Here is a 20,078-nt window from a genome sequence, read left to right on the forward strand (position 1 = left end):
TTTTTTTATTAGCCCGATACAGTCTAAATTATTTGCTTTTTCATTTCATACACAAGAAAAACGTAGGGCATACTACAATTTCGCTTGGGCATACTGCACTCAACACTATAACAGTCAATTTATACTTAACATAATAACATTGTGAAACTACGCAATGTAATGAACTAAAGATAATTACATTTTAATTTATGATACGTATGACGCCAAAATAGCCACAACTGACTACTTCAATTGCTGCAAGGGAGTAGGCAAATGACGATATCATTTTTAATGTGTCATCAAACGATCTCCCGAATGAAATCGAGCATATTTCCCTGAAAAACGCTGCGGTCTCCAGTTTCTTTCCGGAATACCGATTCACTCACTCACTCACTCTCTCTCTCAAAAGATTAAAAAAGAAATAGTTCTCCCGTATTCCAATCCCCCACCATTTATCTGAGTGCCCCGATTATCACTGCCGTCATCATTAAATATGAATCATCGCTACGAAATTCATCCGCAATAAATCTTGTGCCTCTAAAGACTTTTCTCGTCACGGCTGAGACCGCTGACAAATCGCTCGGCAAATGCAATGCACACATATTCTCCAGGGTAAAAGCGAAGAAAAGCATCGAGATATGGTGGCAGCGATGGAATAAAATTAAAACCTTTTTACTCGCATAGTTCTCACGGGTACATTCATCACAATGGCCGTCGCGGTACAATCACCATTTGAGCAAAGAAAGTTCTCGGGAATCCATTATTAATAAAAATATGAATGTCAATGTAGCGATGATTCCGTTTTCTTTAGAATAAATTCTTCTTAGAAAATTCTTCCGTTTTCTTTTTCTTCTCCTTGAATCTTGGCTACAGCATGCCTTATTAATGCCATTTTCTCCTGAATGAAACACTACTATGTTCTCACAATGATGCAACTGCTCTAAATTTTCACTCAAAAACTCTACCCCAAATCCATAATGTACAGAATAAATTTAACAAATTACTGATTGCAAGCAATAAAAAACAATTTTCATAAAAAATAACTGAAATGTCCACAAGCTCTTTTCAGGTTCTCCTAATTTTTTTAAATTTAAGCATTCATTTTTTTGTATTTTTAATTTTGGTACAAGCAAAAACATTCACTTATGATTAAACGGTTGGAATACGGCTCTGATTGAGTAAGCAGTTTATCCAAACCTAATCACGTAGATTATAGCATGACTACTGTAGCCGTCCGACTTTAGCCAACTACTGTACTATTTGACTAGCACATTAAGCGAGCCCAAAAAAGATACGGATAATGCAGATAGTAGAAAAACTAAATACAAAATGGCTATCGCTGACAGTTGCTGCAGGTATAGTGTGATCGACCACGGAATTATAGAAAAAAGGGAAAACATTCAGTAAAAAATCAGGTTTTACATCCTGGTGGGCAATTTGAGTGAAGGAGGACCACCTAGCGCATTTATACCGAAAAATGTTAGTCGAAGGTCGATGTTGAGGTACTGTAGAATGTAATTTTCAATCATTTAAATCATGCAGTTAAATGACAGGAAGAGAACTGCCACGATTTTCCAAAGTTTGAAACGAAAAATTCATCACTCAATCAGTGTTTCAACTTGAAGGTTCGTTTGATTAGGCAGAGGTCAGAGCTTACCTCAAACTATGCCATAGGCATGTGGATTTCACGTATTCAGGATTTGGAGGGGCAGTTATTTTCCCTGTGTAACCTGTACCTTCTAGGACTTCGCTTGAGAATATCCGAAGGCTTCGCACAGGATTTGAACCTGAGGCAACAAGCAACCTAGCGATCTACCCGCTAGGTTACCGCGCTCGCCGGAAAAATGAACAATGGAAAATAATCTATTGATCTCAGGATTTTTCATTGAGGCTTCTTCTCTTTGACTGTCGGATCTAATTACCCATGAGAGGACTTTAATAAAGTAGATTTTATCTTTATAAAGTTTGCATTATCCTTATATAGATGTGTTTTAATAAATTGTAGATGTCTGGCTGACCAATCTCCAGCTCCCTTCTAGAGAAAACGTACCCTTAGGCAGAGTGAAAGTTTGCACCCGAATTTAAATGCTCAATATAAATATCCACACTTTACGACGGAGCCTTAAAGGAGTCCTCTCATCCTCTTGGGATAAGATATTCATGGGAATCCCTTCGTTCTTAATGGAAAAATCGTGTTTAAACGCCCTACTAGGCAGGCACATCTTCTGGTGGGCACTTAGATGGGTTAAGCAAGATTAGTACTGCGGAAATTAAAGTTACAGCTCCGGCGAAAGGGGGCTGGAACATTATTTCATTACCTTCGAACATAACCCAAATTCAAAGATTCAATTTGCCAGGATCTTTATCATGCTCCCAGTCTTTTAACCCTTGGCCCAAAAACCAACATCTGAATTATCTCACTATTGCTTCCGTAAATTAAAAGGTTTGCCTCAAGGTTTTCCTTTTATTCCCAACTCATTATGCAAAATTCACCTTTTCCAAAATAAGAGAATTCTTCATTGCCGTGTTCAATTCACATTTCCTATCACTCCTGTTACTATATGTAAGTGTGAAAAATTTCTTGGAGACTGTGTTAATCATTCATAATAAAGATACTGACTCTATTATCCCGAAACGAATTAAATTTTTAGACTGTGGAATGGAATTACAAAGAATTGTTATTTTGCTATCTGTTGTTCCATTTTCATTTAGAATACTCTCAAGTATACTCAATCGAATAGAAAAATTGTTCAGAGGTTTTACCGATTCGCATGTGGCATCACCTACCTTCTTCTATGGGAGTGCGCTACTGTTTCTAGTGGAAAAATTTGTGAGGGTCATTTACATGATAAATTCTATACCAACTTTTCCGAAGTAAATTAATTAATTTCGGTTTAAAATGGAATGCTGATACACAGGGGTTTTATCTATTTCTTAAATTTAGCTTTGAATACACTCATGACATTCATATACGACTGCATCAGCGGACTAACAGCGTCAAGATGAGCACTACAGCGTCTATATCAATAAATAGTAAGCAGGGATAAAATAAATTGGGATAAATCATGCTTCCGCAAAATCTACAGAGAAAAATCACTGTCTCTCGGAGGGAAGGAAATGAATTCCTATTTGTGGTGAAGATAAAAACCAATCTTCCATAAATGAATACCACTCAAAAGATGGACACGTTCTTTCCGTCCACAGACGGAAGATTAACGGGCACGGATGTTTCCCGTAGGCCGACAAAGTTGCATCTTGTTCGATTCGCCCGGGGCAAAAGTTCACGATGGAGGCAACCAGCCGGGAACTTTCGGCATGGGTACAGTCTTCGCAGAAAAAAAGAACTCGCTGCCGATAGCAAAATCGCCCGCCCTCCCGCAACATAATTCAACTCGTATCTCGTCCCAACCTGAAAACTGTATCGGTTTGCACAGGAAAGGGAGGAGTAGAGAGCTAATCCTTTTTCTCTTTGCGGATAGAAAGAGTGAGGAGGGGGCGGGAGATGCCAGGTGATGCATGGAAAACGTCCAAATTGGTTCCTTCGGAGATCAATCATCAACTATCTGGATTGTAGGCACGAGGGACGGTGTGGGGGTTAAAAGCGTGCGGGGAGAAAAAAGGGTGGGTTTTGTGTGTGTGGAGAGAACGAGGACGGGGGAGGGGGAGAAAGGAGGGGGGAGAGGAGGGAGGGTGGGAGGTAATGGAGGGGAAAGAGGGGGTGGGAGGAGAAAAGTTAGTGGCGCGCGGGGTGGCGCCTGGCTGCGTCGATCTGCCCTATGCCGGCGCAGCTTCCGAGTCTCCACCGTCACCCCACTCAGGGATATCCTCCCACCCCCAACCCGTTCAATTCCACCCCACCCGCCACACGATCCCACCCCCCCTCTCTCTCTCTCTCTCTCGCCCTCCCTCATCGTGTAGTAGTACTACAAACGGTCGCGAAATCGCGCGCATGCCGGAGTCCCCCGAACCGACCCCCCTCCCTCCCCTCACGTCCCTCTCTCTCTCCCCCAACCCCTCTCACGCTTGCGAATGTACCCGCACCCCTTCCCTCGACACCTCCCTCCCCTCTCCCCGCCTCCCGAGTTGCTGTGGCATTGATTCACGGGGACGAACTCTCAACGTAGTCCGTCCCTCCCCCCTCCATACATACCGCCCCTCTTCCCTTCATCAGCCTCCTAACACTGCCTCCTATAACCCTGCTCCACCCCTCCTCCCCTCGCCTCTCCGGTCGTTCTCGCTTTTAAAGGGGTTGGAACGGGATTGCGACAGCCAACACACTACCGCTTCCTCCCCATTTATATTCGGACGCACGCATACAACACGTCTCCACGCATGTGTATATATATGTACGTGCGAATCCGCGCACACATATGTGCGAACGAGAGATATTTCACGCACGCGAGTGTGACTACGGGAATGGTTGTTGTCTCCGAGAGAAGTTTTCCGAGATAGTTTGGATAGCATGGGTGATTACGTGACACTATGTGTTAATTACGAAGATATGTACGCACTTTGAATGTCTCCGCGAGTCAGGCCAATTAAGATATGTATGCGTGCGAATTGTGCTTCGCTGTGAGTGAATGAGATAGCTCACATTTTTCTGGGGATTTTTCCATCATTTTCTGGGTTCTTGCGGCACATATGTTTCGTGTTCTCGTGTCGACTGAAGACGATAGTACGTAGGAGTACACGAAAAGTAATTTTGGCATTATATTGATGAACTCTTTTTGATAAATTTTATTTAGAATCAAGTACATAGTATATAAAACTCAAAAAGTGTTCACACACTATGCAATTATTTTTAATTGGTTGAACGTACAAACTTACTACCAACGAAAATGCACAATTCATTTATCAGCCTCGTAATTCATTTGTATATACACATTAAAATATATTTTCATACGTAACTATATGTATAAATGAACTATTACACATGTGCGGAGAGTATCAATTGCACTACGTCTCCGTTCTCGTCCATGATTCGTGGATACTACATCCATACCCCCATTGTACGCATCCATTCCAAGATTTATCCCTCTCTGGGTGCACACATATATATTCCGTAAGCAAAGTGCTCGCCTTTCTCTCTCCGGGTGGGAATGGTTTGTGGGGGGGCGGGGAAAGGGCACAGCGGGAGATGAGGATAGGCCACCACCAGTCAGAGGGCAGGAGGCAGTCAGTCACCCTCACGCACCCACGAGCAAAGCATCACACACAAACGCCTATCTTTTTAACCACCCGACCGCCCACTCTCTCATACCCATTGCGACCACCACTTCCAACGCCGACAGCCTCCAGGCCTCTTCCTTTTCCTATTCTCACCCATTACTTCAGACACCCCGCTTCCAATCTCTCTCTCTCTCTCATCCACCAACACCATTCCGGCCGACCCTTTTACCCTTTCCTCCCTCCCCCATCATTCTGTCTCCTTCTCCCATCTCCTCAAACCCTAACCCGCCGGAGCCGCACGCCGCCGCGCCGCCACCCCACAACAGAACAAACGGTAAAGGGCAACCGCACCTTCGCGAAATTAATCCGAGATGTACGGCTTTTGGGGGGGAAACCCGAGTGGCACGGATATCCCTTTTGTCTGCGGGTATTTTAAGTTATGGTTCCGCTCCACGCGGGGCAGTCATTCGTAATTTAGCACTCTTAATGGCGTGGAATAAAATATTTAGTCCGCTACAATGGAGTAGTGGATATCCCACGGGCTGTGCACAAAACACGTACTACAAATTAGGGTCTCGGAAATGGATAGTATGGGAGTGTGTGGTGTGTTAGGAAGAGAGGACTCATGGAAAAAGGATGCAAAAGTAATACATGTGACACATCACTGCGTAATTTGCTGGAGGAAAATTAAATCACTCTACCGAGATTTGAGCTTGAATATCCTTAACCGTAACTTGATGGCAGAATTTTTTCCCGTTGAATTAATTCAATTTGGTATAAAGTTTTCGCCATTGAATGTTAAGTTATGGGCATTTAAGGAATGGACACGTTTCCGTTGTTTCTCCAACATTAATTAAAATACATGTCCGCAATACATATTATCAATGTTAGTATCGTGATATGAGAGTCGTTGCATTTTTCACAAGAACTCAGCTGCAACATGACAGAGATAATAAAAGCATGCAAACGAAAAAGCAATTGTTGTAAACTGAATCACTCGTTAATATTGACTGAGTTAAAAAAACAAGTACATTCGAAAGGTAGGGATGAACTAATGAAATTCATATCGAGGTACTCCTTCGCATAAATGGACTAAAATTTTATTTTGCTGATTCCTAACATTGTGTTAGCAGACTGCTACCAAGTAATGAAGTAATCAAATAAATAAATGATGGAAGAAGGACAGGCCAGAAATAGTTGCTGTTTTCCAAGATTTTATTGGTGCGACTTATCTAGCTAGTGAAGCTCTTCTATTTGGACTTGGAGAGTCTGCCCTCTCCGCTGACCACTGCACCGATCTTTGAACCGCTCTGCCGCATAATACATTCAGATAAATTTGACTATCTTTAATTTTTCCGGGCAAGTTATTCCCCAGTATGTTTTCCTCATTTATTCTCAGAATTCATGTATCCCAAATTAAACGCGTTAATCTTGCGGTATCCCTCAGGTGGTCGTCGCAGGAGCTCTTTATGCCGCCAGCTTTACTTCCCGATAATTATCTCTACCCTCTCAAATTAAACAGCAGTGAGGGACATAAAAGATGGCGCATTAATAAATGCATATTTAATCGCGATGATTCGCAATCATCATTAGACCAAAATTCCAACAAAAACATTTCATGCGATTTCAATTGCTGATATATTCAGAAAAAGGTTTTTAATTTTATTTGCAGGTTCCTCCAATTCTACCTGCCGTTCAATAACTATTAGTGATCTTCGTAGATAATTGCGTTCTAATGAGAATTATTGAAATAAATATATTTTGATCTAGCGTGAAGGCAGAAGAGTATAGACTAATCTAGTTACGATCAATTTAGGGCACATTGACTCCATATAAGACTTTATAGAGATATAGTTCAGAGCATTAAAATCTCAATAGTATACCTTAATAATACATTTAATGAAATTTGGGTATGATATTCCCCACTTAAAGGATTTACAGAATAAAATAACGCAAATTTTACAGAGTCTAATGCTCGTCTGAAATATTCAACCCAATGTAATTCTTTTAACTCAACTAATATTGATTCCCAAAGAAAACACTCGTAAAAATCCGAATACGTTAAATTGACACTAATGGAGTGGAAAATATATGTACTTAATAGTAATACGGTAAACCTTCATTCCCTAGGCCTAAAATAAATATTAATGCAGTCAATATCTTCAGTTAAGAGCTTACACGTCTATTATTCATTTTACTGTAAGAGGTGGAGCCTGCATGAGGTCAACGACGTCATATTTTAGATGGCCTTTCCTGAACTCCTCTTATTACTCTGATATGAAGACAATCCATCTAAATTACGGTTAAAGTCAGCATTGCGACATTATGAAAATTGAATCAAAACAATATGTCATTTTTCATGACTAGATGACTCAAATTTGTTTCATCAATGGCGGAAACGCACATGTTTTTCTTTACCAAGAGCTACGTTCAATTTTAAAGAGTGGCTCTTAAGAGCAATTAGTCAGATGAACAGCGCAGTAATTAGGAAATGGGTCTGAATTTAAAGTCCTACAATGTCCAGCACGCTCCTCCGCCTCGGCCAGTAATCCTGCATGCTCTCCTAAATGTTTAAGCTCAGTACGTCACGATCCAGCCTCCGTTGATAACGATTACTCCGACTGCATCATGGCGACACGCGTGCCACCGTGCCGATCACATCAATTTTACATCGACGCTTGACACCATTAGAAATACCGGCTTCGAGTTCAATTTCGATGCTTATTCATTCATGTGATCACTATGTGTTGTTGTTGGCTGGAATCAATTACGATAAATTCTGAGAAATCATTTGTTTTATCGCGTATTTGACCGGTACCCACGTTAAAGGGGATATCAAATGACTTGCCCAAGTACACGAAACACAGGAGTGAGATCAGGGAGGTCATTGGAGAATTGCTTTTGTATAACATGAATTTTCCTTCGAAAATGTCGATGAAAAATACTCAGGACATGCAGGTCGTTTCACCCAGGGATATTTTTTTCATTAAGTTTTATTAAAACAGATCTATCGAGTGAATAACATCAGCATAGTCAAGAAATGACAAATTAAATCAATGCGGAAGCTGAAAAAATTGTATCAAATCGCTACGCCCAAGACTCTGGCCAAGCCAATTTAAAATTTGTAGATTTCATTGCACAAGAATCTAATACTTTTGAATCGCATTTAAGAGTGCTATAGCTAATATATTTACGCAGTAGGATATCAATCCTTCACCCGTCTGTTAGTCAACAACTATTCCATTTCACCATTAATGACTTAATGCAATTCAACAAAAATAAAACAATTAAGGATATTATTTTTCAAACTCGCTCTTAAAATTAGGCATAAAAATCCTTTTCTGGCACACTCAAAAATATAGAACTTTGTTTGGTTTAAAAGACTCGCAAAAATCAATTGATAGTACACTGAATGTCAGCCCCAAAACTAAAGGTTTTGGAGGCTCATGGAACATACAAATCTTTAGATTATATTATCTAATTATCTAGCAAGTCCAATCTTACATTTACTGACATCATTCTACTTATCAAGAGTACCTTCCCTCTAATCTTTCTAAAAATCTGTATTCAAGAATTTGGCGTAAGCGTGCGGCGTAATTACTTTGAACTTCCAGTCTCTATTTAGCCTAGTCAAAATGCGGTTTTTCCCCTAAAGATTAGGACTAGTTTAAATTTTTTCCTCTCTTGATGAAACTTTGATTTTTAAACAAAAATTAAAGGACATAACATCACTCACAAATTTGAATCCCAAGTCTTTTCCTCCGACTACCCTTCCGGGCTCCAGGGACAATTGAAAATTGGCTTTCTCATCTATCTCCGAGGAAGTGTGAGAATATAACCTAAAAAAAGTTTTAAAATCTAGACATGGTTGTATTTCTTACCTTTGCATCCTGTACATTTTTCATTTGTGAATCCGAAATAGCCTCCATTATTTCCTTATTGTCAATTTTTTTCATATAGCAAATTTGGAAACATACAAAAATTCTAAATAATGCTAAATTAAGAGACTTAAAAAAACTAAAAACAATTTTTTGCAATAATAAATTCATATTTTCCTTAAATATTCTTAAATTAAAAGAAAAACGATAGCAGAGAGTGTGGATATAAAATAAAGGGTAGTCTACAGAGAGATCTATTGACCACCAATTTTAAAATTTCTTGAATTTCTATGCTAGAGCACTTTCACCTAGACTAATTTTTAATTATGCAACTAAATTTCACGAGGAACATTATTCGGACGAAATTACCGCCTGTAACGACGTGTATTGAATACTTAAAATCATATTCCACGTTTCAACGTTTATCTGAACAAATCATGCTTAACTTCACGCTATTAAGCGCATTTCGCCATCGATGGAATACGCAGCAGTCTTCGCTAACGAAACCCAGACTTTTAGGTAAATACTGTCTAGCATCTTCGATCATGGGTGCCATACAGCGCAATCATACTGCCAGGTTGCGCGAATCCACATTTTATTGAAGCCTAAGGTACGCTGTTTTTTTCCACTGATTATACCCTGACTTGCAAATTCCTTCTGCGGAAATCACGTAAAAGTACATCCGCAAAGGCATTTTACCGCGTTCGACGAGATTTGGAAATCATTTTGACTGAAACTTACATTCCGTGAAGCTGTTTTCTAGATAAGAGGCCGTTTTTCACGTTCTTAATGGACTTCAACATCTTCAGAAAAAAAGACTGACAGACAACTTTTCTTCTCTACAAACGCAACCGTTTTATTACGCTTACAATTCGAGGAAATTCCACGTCTTTTCAGTCTTTTTTGGTACTGTTTCCAAAGATCACTATCGCGCTCTGAACAATGATGACTTTCATCTAGAAAGTTTGGGCCTGAGAAGCCCTTGATTTCCAACGCAATTCCCTAATTCCACTTAATACCGACTCGGAACAATGTGCGAAGCTACTCTCTCTCTCCCTCTCGAAGGAAAACAATATAACAAGGAACTGAAAAAGGCGAAAGAAAGAAGAGAGTCCATAGCTAAGGTTCTAAGGAGGAAACAGAGAGAATAGAGGACGTACGGAGTGGATGAGGACATCGAACACGAAGAGCAAAAGTTATAATGGACATTAATGGAAAGTTGTAGGGAACACTCCCCCATGCACCGTCTTACTATGTCATATTTACACATATCTCACACCGATATTTCCTCTTAACGTACCGAATCCTCATTATACCACTCCACCTGGTACTCTGTAGAATATCATATTGTCTATAAATAAGAACCCCTCACTAGGAGGGGTATCTTTTTCTATCATTAATGCCCCCCAAAAGAAATATAAGGGCCATGTTTTTTTTTAGAATGAATGACTAAAACTTAGTTTTTTTTAATGTATTTCAAGTAAAAAATTATCTGTATTATTTTTAAGCTATGTACAATTAAAGTATAATTTTGAACAACATTATTATTAGTTTTCTGACATTCCACGAACAAGGAGTTGATTTTATAAATTAAGCAGCGGAAAAAAGGTGATGGTAGAGGATGCATATTCAGGATTAATTCAGTGGACAAGGAGACTGCATAACACCGGTTTCTAGTGGTTAAAACATAGCATATCTTCACGTAAAGGTAGAGCAAATACGACCAATTGTGGTCGACTGAAACGGATTTTGTCTTGTCTTTGTTCCTGTCGTATTGTATACACTACATAGGCGTTAAAATTTATCCCCGCTTGGCTAGGTGAAATGTCGTTATTGGAAATACTTCAGTGCTTCCTGACCGATGACGGCATCACTGAAATCGCTCGTGTTGATTGTTTATATCTAATTAACCAGAAAACATGGAATTCAGACCAAAAATAGCGGTAGATAATATGTCCCGGAACTGAAGTTAATTAAACTGAGTAAGCTCAAGGAAATTCTTCATTTGGGATCGGTTCTAGGAGATTCGGCCCAAATAAGTGACTACCCTTAATAATAAGAGGTCCAAATAACCGGTATCTATACTAAACTATCACTCCTGTCTTCCCTATAGCGATGCCTGCGACCTTGGACCAGTCGCACCCCGGTGGAACCTCGGAGGGGAGCGGTGCCGTGGCCTCGCCACTGCTCCTGGCCGACGTTAACCACGGCCCATCGTTCATCGCGGAGCCGCCTCACCGCGTCGAGTTCTCCAACGGGAGCGGAGGTCGCGTGGACTGCTGGGCCTCGGGCCGCCCCGCACCCACCCTCGAGTGGCTCCTGGCCGACGGCACCGTGGCCACGCCCGTGCCGCGCCTCCGCATCCCGCACCCCAACGGCTCGCTCGTCTTCCCGCCTTTTCCGGCCGAGAGATACCGCCACGACGTTCATGCCGCCCTCTACCGCTGCAGGGCGCACAGCGCACAGGGGACCGTCCTCTCCAGGGATGTCCATGTCAGGGCCGGTGAGTGTTTAATGCGAAAATCGTATCCCAGCCCTCCTTCACAAAATTCAATTGTTCAACGGATTGAATAAAGGATGGTGCCAGAAAACCGAGGGTGAGGCCCCGGTACATACTGGTGCCGAAAATTGATGGTCAGACAAAGTTTCATCCTAAGCTTCCACAACTCTTGATATTTGATACTCAGAGACCGAGACATTTACGGAAAGAGAGACTCATTTCCAAGGCATAAACTGAAAAAATCTCTAATATAAAGAAATGTCATACGCAAATGAGGAAACAGAGAACGAGGCGCAGTTCCCTCACTTAATATCTGGATTACTTTCCTATTATTTTCCCCTACTAATGTTATTAAATCATACTAACCATTTACTTTTGGTCCACCAGATGTTAAAATAAAATCTCATTCCCAAGTTAAGAATACATGTTTATCTATTAAGTAAGCAGTTTGATAATTGTTGCAATTTCAATACATTAGGTGCTCAGTTCTCAAACTAACCTTTCGGCGTCTTGTGGTACATTTATCTCCACACCCGGTCGCACTTGAATGCAGACCCACTGTTTCCTATGCTACGAAGTACTTTTAATAGCAAATCGGTTCCAAAATATCGAAATCTTGCAATGCTTTGATAAAAGGCTCTCAGAATTATTTTAGCAACAGAATTCAATGTCATAACATTGTGTTGATTTGACAGACACTCCTCCCAGCGACTGTTTTTAAGGAATTTTTACACGAGGTTATCATACACCACTAATAGGGCAAAATGCAACAGGTAGGATTATCTAATTTTTTGAGCAAAAACACCTAATTCGTACCATGATAAGTGTACATATTCAGGAGACACGATCATGAATTTTAAGACAATTTACAGTACCTACTCTTTGATGGCATGCTTCTTGGGTCGCACAAGAAATTTCGTTCAGCTGACATATAGAATCCATAAGTCAGAGCCGAAGATTTAGTACAATCGAAAATAAAAGCAATAGATCCTATTTAAAATCCTATCCAATAGACGTTCGTTGCATTTACGACAGGAAAACTTGTTATAAAAAAACTAAAGTAATCTTAAGTTGTGACAGAATGTGACCACCGGCAAAATAATGCAAATTAAAATGAAGGTCGTGCTAATCAATATATTTACCCTCTCAGAAGATAAGAAAGACTTCTTATTGGTCCAACGGACGTATCACACAACCGTGGCCGGAGATACTGTCTACAAGATTACTTCCAGTAAAAACTACCACAACCAGAAATACCTTCATGAACGTCAATGCCTTTCCCAATCCCCCTACTTTAATACATTAATTCCAGTTTGACATACTATCCCTCGTCCATTTTCGTTTCTCTAGCCGTATATTGTGTCTCTTGAATCGGTTTGGTCATCATTGATCTTGCCACTCCATTTTTCTTCATATGAGATCTTTCTCTCTTCTCCGTCTCTCTCCCCCTCTATCTCGTTCCTTCCGACTTAACTTTGGACTTCCACTCCTCCTCGTCCCAGTAACTCCCAACTTGTCACAGCTTTTCCCAGTTTATCTCTCAGAAAAGTCTTCCCCCTAGTCTATCTCTTGGTCTATGAGCATTAAATCTCAGGGCACAGAAGGCATGGGAGCGTGGAATGAAATTTATCTCAAAGTTTGGACACCTAATTGACCCTCTGAATGAACACGTGAAGGCTCGTAGAATCTTGAAAGTTTGGCTCTCGGGACAAGAAACACATAGCAAATCAATATTTTCGGTATTATTGCAATGCTATAGGCATAAAGTAAGAAACGAAGAAATAACAGTTTATATCACCAAGCTGGCCACACTCAATCTACTCAGTGGGATATCCATTTTGAAATTCTCTGAACATGATTTATTTTCTATTTTACCAACATTATGTTTTCATGCACTTATTCCAAAAATTTTGGCCATTTTTCATGAAGAAATGTTTTGACAATCAAAGGCGATGTCCATTTAATGGACATTCTGGCTGAAATGATTAATCAAACGACAACGGGAATAAAATTGGGACAATATTTTTTCAATGCTTTCCCTTTGTAGACTGTTAATATCCCCTTTCTGTGGCTTCCTGTCCTTTTTCTTGGCCCTGGGGCGTATCCAACCCCAACGCTTGCCAAGCAATTCTGGTCGATTGCTTCGGCTAACGCATCCAAGGGTGCCCGTTTCAGCTCGACCTATGGGCAATTATCCGGACATTATTTGGCACGCGTATTTCTATCATCCATTATACGGAATGAGTGGTCATCCAAGCTATCTCCGATAAAATGAATCAACAAACTCGAGTCCAAATCTATGCATGCTGGCTTACTTTTTCACATTCATTTATTGCTAAATTATGCAACGTAATATTGATTTTTTAACTTAATTATTTGTATAAATTGGAGAATTAATAAGGGTCTGAACAAAAGAATAGGCTTTCCTCAGTCCATATGGGGATTTTCCAAATCACAAGTAATTATTTCCGCTTTCAGTCACAATATTATAATTAGCAAATCTCTCCAAACGAAATGAGAATCTATTCACGCCACTGCTAACCATAAAACATGTCTCCCCCTCAGTTAACCAAGCTACTTTTCACCTAATCATCCGCTGTATCCACGCCCAAATCAAAAATTGTAAACAGTAAATTCTTTCCGCTCGGATCTCTAAATAATAATGTATACTACTGCCATGCTCAGCAAATACAAATTACGTAGCTGAATCATCGGGCTAGAACGATTGTTTTCTCATGACAATTTGAATTGACACTGTCGTCGTTTTTACGATGGACATTTAAAACTTTCGTTCATCTCAGAGGCATAGGTATCCCTTTCTAGTGTTTAATATCTGGATTATTACCACAAGTTTTAGATTTTTATTTTTCCACACTATTTCATAGTTTAAAGAATAATTAACTAGTCATTTATTCGATATTATTTCAGCTCTAAAGTCTATACATTTTCCAAGTTTATTCCTTTTGTGAATGCATTCACTCTGCACGATAATTGCTTTTATTTCTACAAATATTAAATAAATCCTTTCAAGTTCAAATTTTAAATGATTTAGCAACAAAAAAGGCTAAGATTTCATATTGGAATCTTTTTAAATAAATGCTAGCACGCAACTATTCCGGGCCACACCTCAACACAATAACTACCTCAAATCCTGTAGCCATGATATGAAATGAAAAAATTAAACATATACAAGCCTGATAAGTTTTGCTTTCAAATTCTTAGGATTCCTATTGGTGGTACTGAGAGAATTCAGAGCCTACACTTTTCATCATGGCTAAAGAAATAGGGACACGACAACTTGAGGGATAATACCACAGTGTTTTAATTTGTGACACGAAGGAATTTGGAGGCAGGGTTGATATCCACAGAATTTCTCAGAAGAACAAGAAAGGTCCAAATTAAAATTGAGAGTTCCAGCGTAAGGAAAGGAGAATGTGGAATTGTGAAACTCTTCATGAACTAAAGTTCAAGGATAACATAATAAACTTTTAAGGTTCCATTAAACTTCTTTGAATTTTGAAATTTGATCATTTTTTAATTAACTATGAGAATTTTCAGATGAATTAAGAAACTATCAGTAATTTCATAAAACATTTGGCTCAGGAAACGAATTCAAGGGCATCCAAATATTATTTTTTTACGGCACAAGCAAAATGAGATGCTGTTGCTATACGAAAAATTTTTAAGTAAGGCCTACAACTCCATGACAATACATTTCAAAATGGAAATTGATATAGGTATCCTTCGGATTAAATAATATAACAATTAAAGTAAAACTACGATGTACATAAAAGTAAATAGCGGTAATATGGACTCGAAGAAATAGACATGGATTATTTCCATAGATTAAATGAACTCATGCTTACCAAAATTCAAAAATGAAAATAGTTATTTATTTTCAAACCTAACAGAGACAGTTATAGGGAGAAATTTTTCGTCCACTGAACGAAAATTCCCTAAAACATTACAACTTTTGGCTGAAAGATACCCATCATTCGCAAATAAAAATGACAACCTCATACATTCCGAAATATAATATATGTGTGGTCATTTGAATTATAGTAAATGAATGAAAAACATTCTATCACATTTTACATTACATGATTGATTACTTTTGAAGATGAAAACTTCCTTTTGGTCACTAAAGAACATTTTCATGCAAGATCCAAAGCCGCCGACACGGAGTGAATTACCTCAGTGTATGCAACCAATCCTTGTTGATATGCAACCGGTACTACTCATAAGATGGGAGTTCGTCTACCTGCAGGCGCTGTGAGCCCTTTTTCTTATCTTAACAAGTGAAGCGCCCACCACGCGTCGTAGTGAATTTTCACCTGCATGCATTCATGCCAAATGAAGTGGAGATTTATCTTTTATTTGACTTTCGAAGATATCTCTACACTACAGGAATCCCAGAGATCTTAGCTAAATAAAGTGTATAGGATGCACATGGTTGAGTCACTATCATGTTATACTACATGGATAAACGCTGAGTTTAAGAATACAAGATGAATTTCAGAAATTATCAAATCTGCACTCAGATATAAAATATTTAGCAATTAATGGATAATATTCATTTGAATTTTATTTCATCGAATGTGGCCTCGGTAATCGCCGTCTCGACTAAATAATGTCTTTCGAAGGGAAAATATTTCGTGATGCATGGATCAAATCATTCACGTTTTCGTCCAATATAAATTCCTTCCAAAGCCAAATTTCAAAATAAATCATTCCCTAAGATTTCATTTCTATGATAAAAAAAAACTTTGATTTGAAAAACACAGCTTTCATTATCTGTATCATCTTCTCTATCATTATTAATTCTTGTTTTATGCATGGAAATTTTCAATTTTAAAAAAGACCAATGATATAATTTTCTGTTTTAATTGCAGTTGTAAAGCAGAAGTACGATGTTCAAGTCTACGATGAATACGTCATTAGTGGAAACACCGTAATATTAAGGTAACTAGCAGCTATGAATTTTGATTTCCTTTTATTTCTATAATTTTGCAGAAACGATGTTGTGTTTAAATTATTTCGATTTTCAATGAATATTAATGATTACAGCGTTATTTATGCATCGATAACATCATGTTGATACATTAGTTACCTTAGGTTCATCATAAATGGCTAATCGATATATACCATATCCAACGTAAATGCGCGATTCAAAATAAATACTATATTCCTGCTCTTCATTAGAAGAGTTCCCAACTTTTTCTACCTAGATATTCGAAAGCAAAATAATAACTATTCTCATCAAATGAACAAATAAAAACTTAAATATGAACATAATTTTCCAATATTTCAAGAAACGGGAGCGGGATGACCTATTAAAAAATATACGAATATTTATCCACAATACCTGACACTTCGTGAAAGTTTTTTTTTCTAATTTACGCTGATATTTGTACTGTTCCACAATATTGAATAGCTTTCTTCTGGTCAGTATTTATTTACTGCCATTCCAAGATAATAAGACTACATGCCGCAATATTTAAATTACATCATATGATTAAGAAATGAAAATTCCTACAGTTTCCCCAAATCGGAAAATATTAAACCGTATGATGAAACCAGTTGAATGCTACTCAGGTATAGAGGCCTATCTTGTTATTATAATGTGTATACATTCATCAAATGTATCAAATGTCATGAAAATTTACCAAAACAACCGCTGCTAGCTTGAATATTTGTTAATCTAAATTCAGAGCAAGAAAAACGAAAAGGAGCAGTAATAACAGATACGATTTAAAAATCAAATTAATGAAGAATAAAGGCTCTACTTTCATGATCTGCAGTTTAATAAAAAGGTGCGCAAAAGAGATTAGGACGTAACCACCCGTGTCCCGAACGCCAGGCGCCATGCATCGAATAATGTTGATGTATACTCCTCACTTTAAAAATAGCTATATTTATTCAATGGTAATGTAATAGACTTCCACTCAAAGGAGATATATGCTATCGCTTCAATAACTTTATTACTGTAACTTTCATTTTTTGTCATCTGTTAGCAAGCAGGCCAACTAATATTACTTTTGTAGAACGATTCATATCGAAAGAATTATTTGAGCGTGTAGCGTAACAACTATTTGCAGACATTTCAATGAACTTCTCTTTCCTCCATAACCATTCAATGTTGAACTCACCCATTTATCGTTTTATGCTGTTAGGGTAGCTAATACGATTGTAGTTCAATGAGAATTTCGACTTACATTCGGGTGCAATAAATTCAAATCTTCCGGGAGAGCGCCTAATAACGACCGGCCACAGCCAAAAAAGATGCGCTGACGCCATCTGTTGGCTCGCAAGCGAACCAATATTACTTTTGTAGAGCGATCGCACCATGATCGCCTTTCTGAATACAATTTGTGTTGATTTTTTTCCCTTTAATGAACCAAATCAACATCAAGATTTAAAACAAGTAACTACGTATATACATCTTATACTTATACGTAGAAAAGGAAACGAGATTATTTTACACCGCAGAGTCTTTCCAATTGCATTGCACACCATAAAGCAGAAGGTCATACCAGGCAAGTGAATGAGAAGTTTGGGATGTCCTACCGCCATGTGAAAATGATGAATTTTTTCGCCCAATCACAAATTTATCGAAACAAGTTTTTTTCTTTAAATACGAATGTGCTATGAAATAATAAGTGGGTCGAGTACTTCCAATCAATGAGAGCAGTTCGGAAGATAAGATATCACATTCATGAAATTAATGGACGAAAGAAAGTTATTGGAATAAAAGAGGGAAAAATACTAACCGCTCCACTTTGAGTACTCGTATACCAGTGAGAGCGGAGCTGTGCCTCCATGAAAAGGTAGAAAAGTTTGGCGGTCGAAACCTCATTAGCAAGCCTGCGAGTAAAATCACTCAGCCTGAGAATAAATTCCTGTAAAGAAAGAATTTAATGTTAATTGTCACGACTTTAAATTCATTTGAAACATGAAATTGCTTAACGGGTGAAAATTACTTCTCAAATACCTCCGAAATCACCTGAGAACGGCAGAGGAGACTTTCAAACCAACAAAGCCGGCAAGTAACAAAACATTTGAATAGCGTTGAGATGAATGCGCATCGCATTGGCGATTTAAAAGGGCTGCGAAATTTAAAGAATACATCATGCAGATAATGGTAGAATATTAAATCGTTTATTTCTTTTGATGGTTTAATAGTGTAGACTTACATTAGTTTATGATGCATGGACATGCTTGTTTCAAAGTGGTCACGATCCAATTGTTTGCCAAAAGATCTTTTAGAATAAATGATGCTGTAAATATTCAAGGAAACATTGGTAGAACATGATAAGTAATTCACTATCATATTTTTAGGTGTCAGGTTCCCAGTTATGTGGCCGAATATGTAATGGTAACTTCATGGATCCAGGATGGAACTGTCAATATTTACCCCAACACAGATACAGGTATTTAACTTACCTTTGAAATTATTTTGCTGTCCTATTAATTTCTGAATTGACTATGTATTTGCTTTGTCATTTTAAAGCTTTTTCTCAAAAACGGTCGTTCTCGAGTTAGATGTATTAACAGCAATATATATTTTGCTAACAATATGTAAGCATTAATAATTCTTTGTTTTTTTAGGAGGAAAGTACACGGTTGTTGGCAATAGTGGGGATTTATATGTTCATGATGCTGGTCCAAGCGATGGCTATCGAAGTTATGCATGCCGAACTGTCCATCGACTAACTGGAGAAGTTCATTCTAGTATATATCCTGGGAGAATTATCATTACTGGTGAGTAACCGTATATTTTTGCTCCCTTCTGATGAACACTTATTGGTACATGGTGGCGGTTTTATTTACACCTATTCTATTTGGTTTTTTAGAGCCTAAAGGTAGTGTTCATCCTCGCATCACTGTAGAAAAGCATATGACAAGAATGGTGAAGGCAGGAGATGATATAATATTGCCATGCGTTGCTCAAGGATATCCAGTGCCCACGTATAGGTATGCTCTTTTGTTAATAATATGATGACAGAGGAAATTTTTGAATGGTGCTATTTAAATCATTAATTTTATTATACATACATTATTTGTGTTGATTTTTGCAATTTATTGATTACTAACGGTTGATATCATGACAAATAATCACTTTCACTCAATTTTTTCTAAGGTGGTACAGGGAAGAGCGTGAACAAGTTTGGGCTGTTGGTGTGAATGGAATGATTGGAGGTGATAAATCACATCCTGGGAGTGGAGGAGGGTTTCTTGGTGGGGGACAAGTGATGATTGTGGGTCATGGGGGTCGTGGGGAGCAGCGTGTTTCAATAATTTCTGGTGGATTGCTCAAAATATCAAAAGCACGTTTGGAGGACGGTGGAAAGTATATATGCTGGGTAAATAATTCAGCTGGCGAAGAAACCGTGTCAGTTACCCTGACTGTCACAGGTAAGGCTGATTGAGTTGTGCCATTTTTTTACATAACTACCCAATCCTTTCATTACCAAACAGGATTCAAATTTTGCACAAGTCTTTCATAAAAATGTTTAATGTCGTCATTTGTACATTAAATTTCAAGGTATCTT

At 38.5% G+C, this 20,078-nt stretch overlaps 1 protein-coding gene across 1 annotated transcript in view; it reads left to right on the top strand.

Moving 5' to 3' along the window:
* Positions 1–11,134: 11,134 nt before the first annotated feature.
* The window catches only part of LOC124157772 (Down syndrome cell adhesion molecule-like protein Dscam2), a 54,536-nt gene continuing 45,592 nt past the window's right edge, over positions 11,135–20,078 (top strand). The window contains exons 1-6 of the mRNA XM_046532778.1: positions 11,135–11,529; positions 16,419–16,488; positions 18,865–18,956; positions 19,135–19,287; positions 19,380–19,500; positions 19,667–19,941. Of these exons, the coding sequence (XP_046388734.1) occupies positions 11,142–11,529; positions 16,419–16,488; positions 18,865–18,956; positions 19,135–19,287; positions 19,380–19,500; positions 19,667–19,941 (1,099 nt within the window). The 5' untranslated portion in view covers positions 11,135–11,141. The remainder of the gene's footprint in view (positions 11,530–16,418; positions 16,489–18,864; positions 18,957–19,134; positions 19,288–19,379; positions 19,501–19,666; positions 19,942–20,078) is intronic.

The sequence above is a fragment of the Ischnura elegans genome, chromosome 4, assembly GCF_921293095.1.
Source record: "Ischnura elegans chromosome 4, ioIscEleg1.1, whole genome shotgun sequence".
Classification (NCBI taxonomy): domain Eukaryota; kingdom Metazoa; phylum Arthropoda; class Insecta; order Odonata; family Coenagrionidae; genus Ischnura; species Ischnura elegans.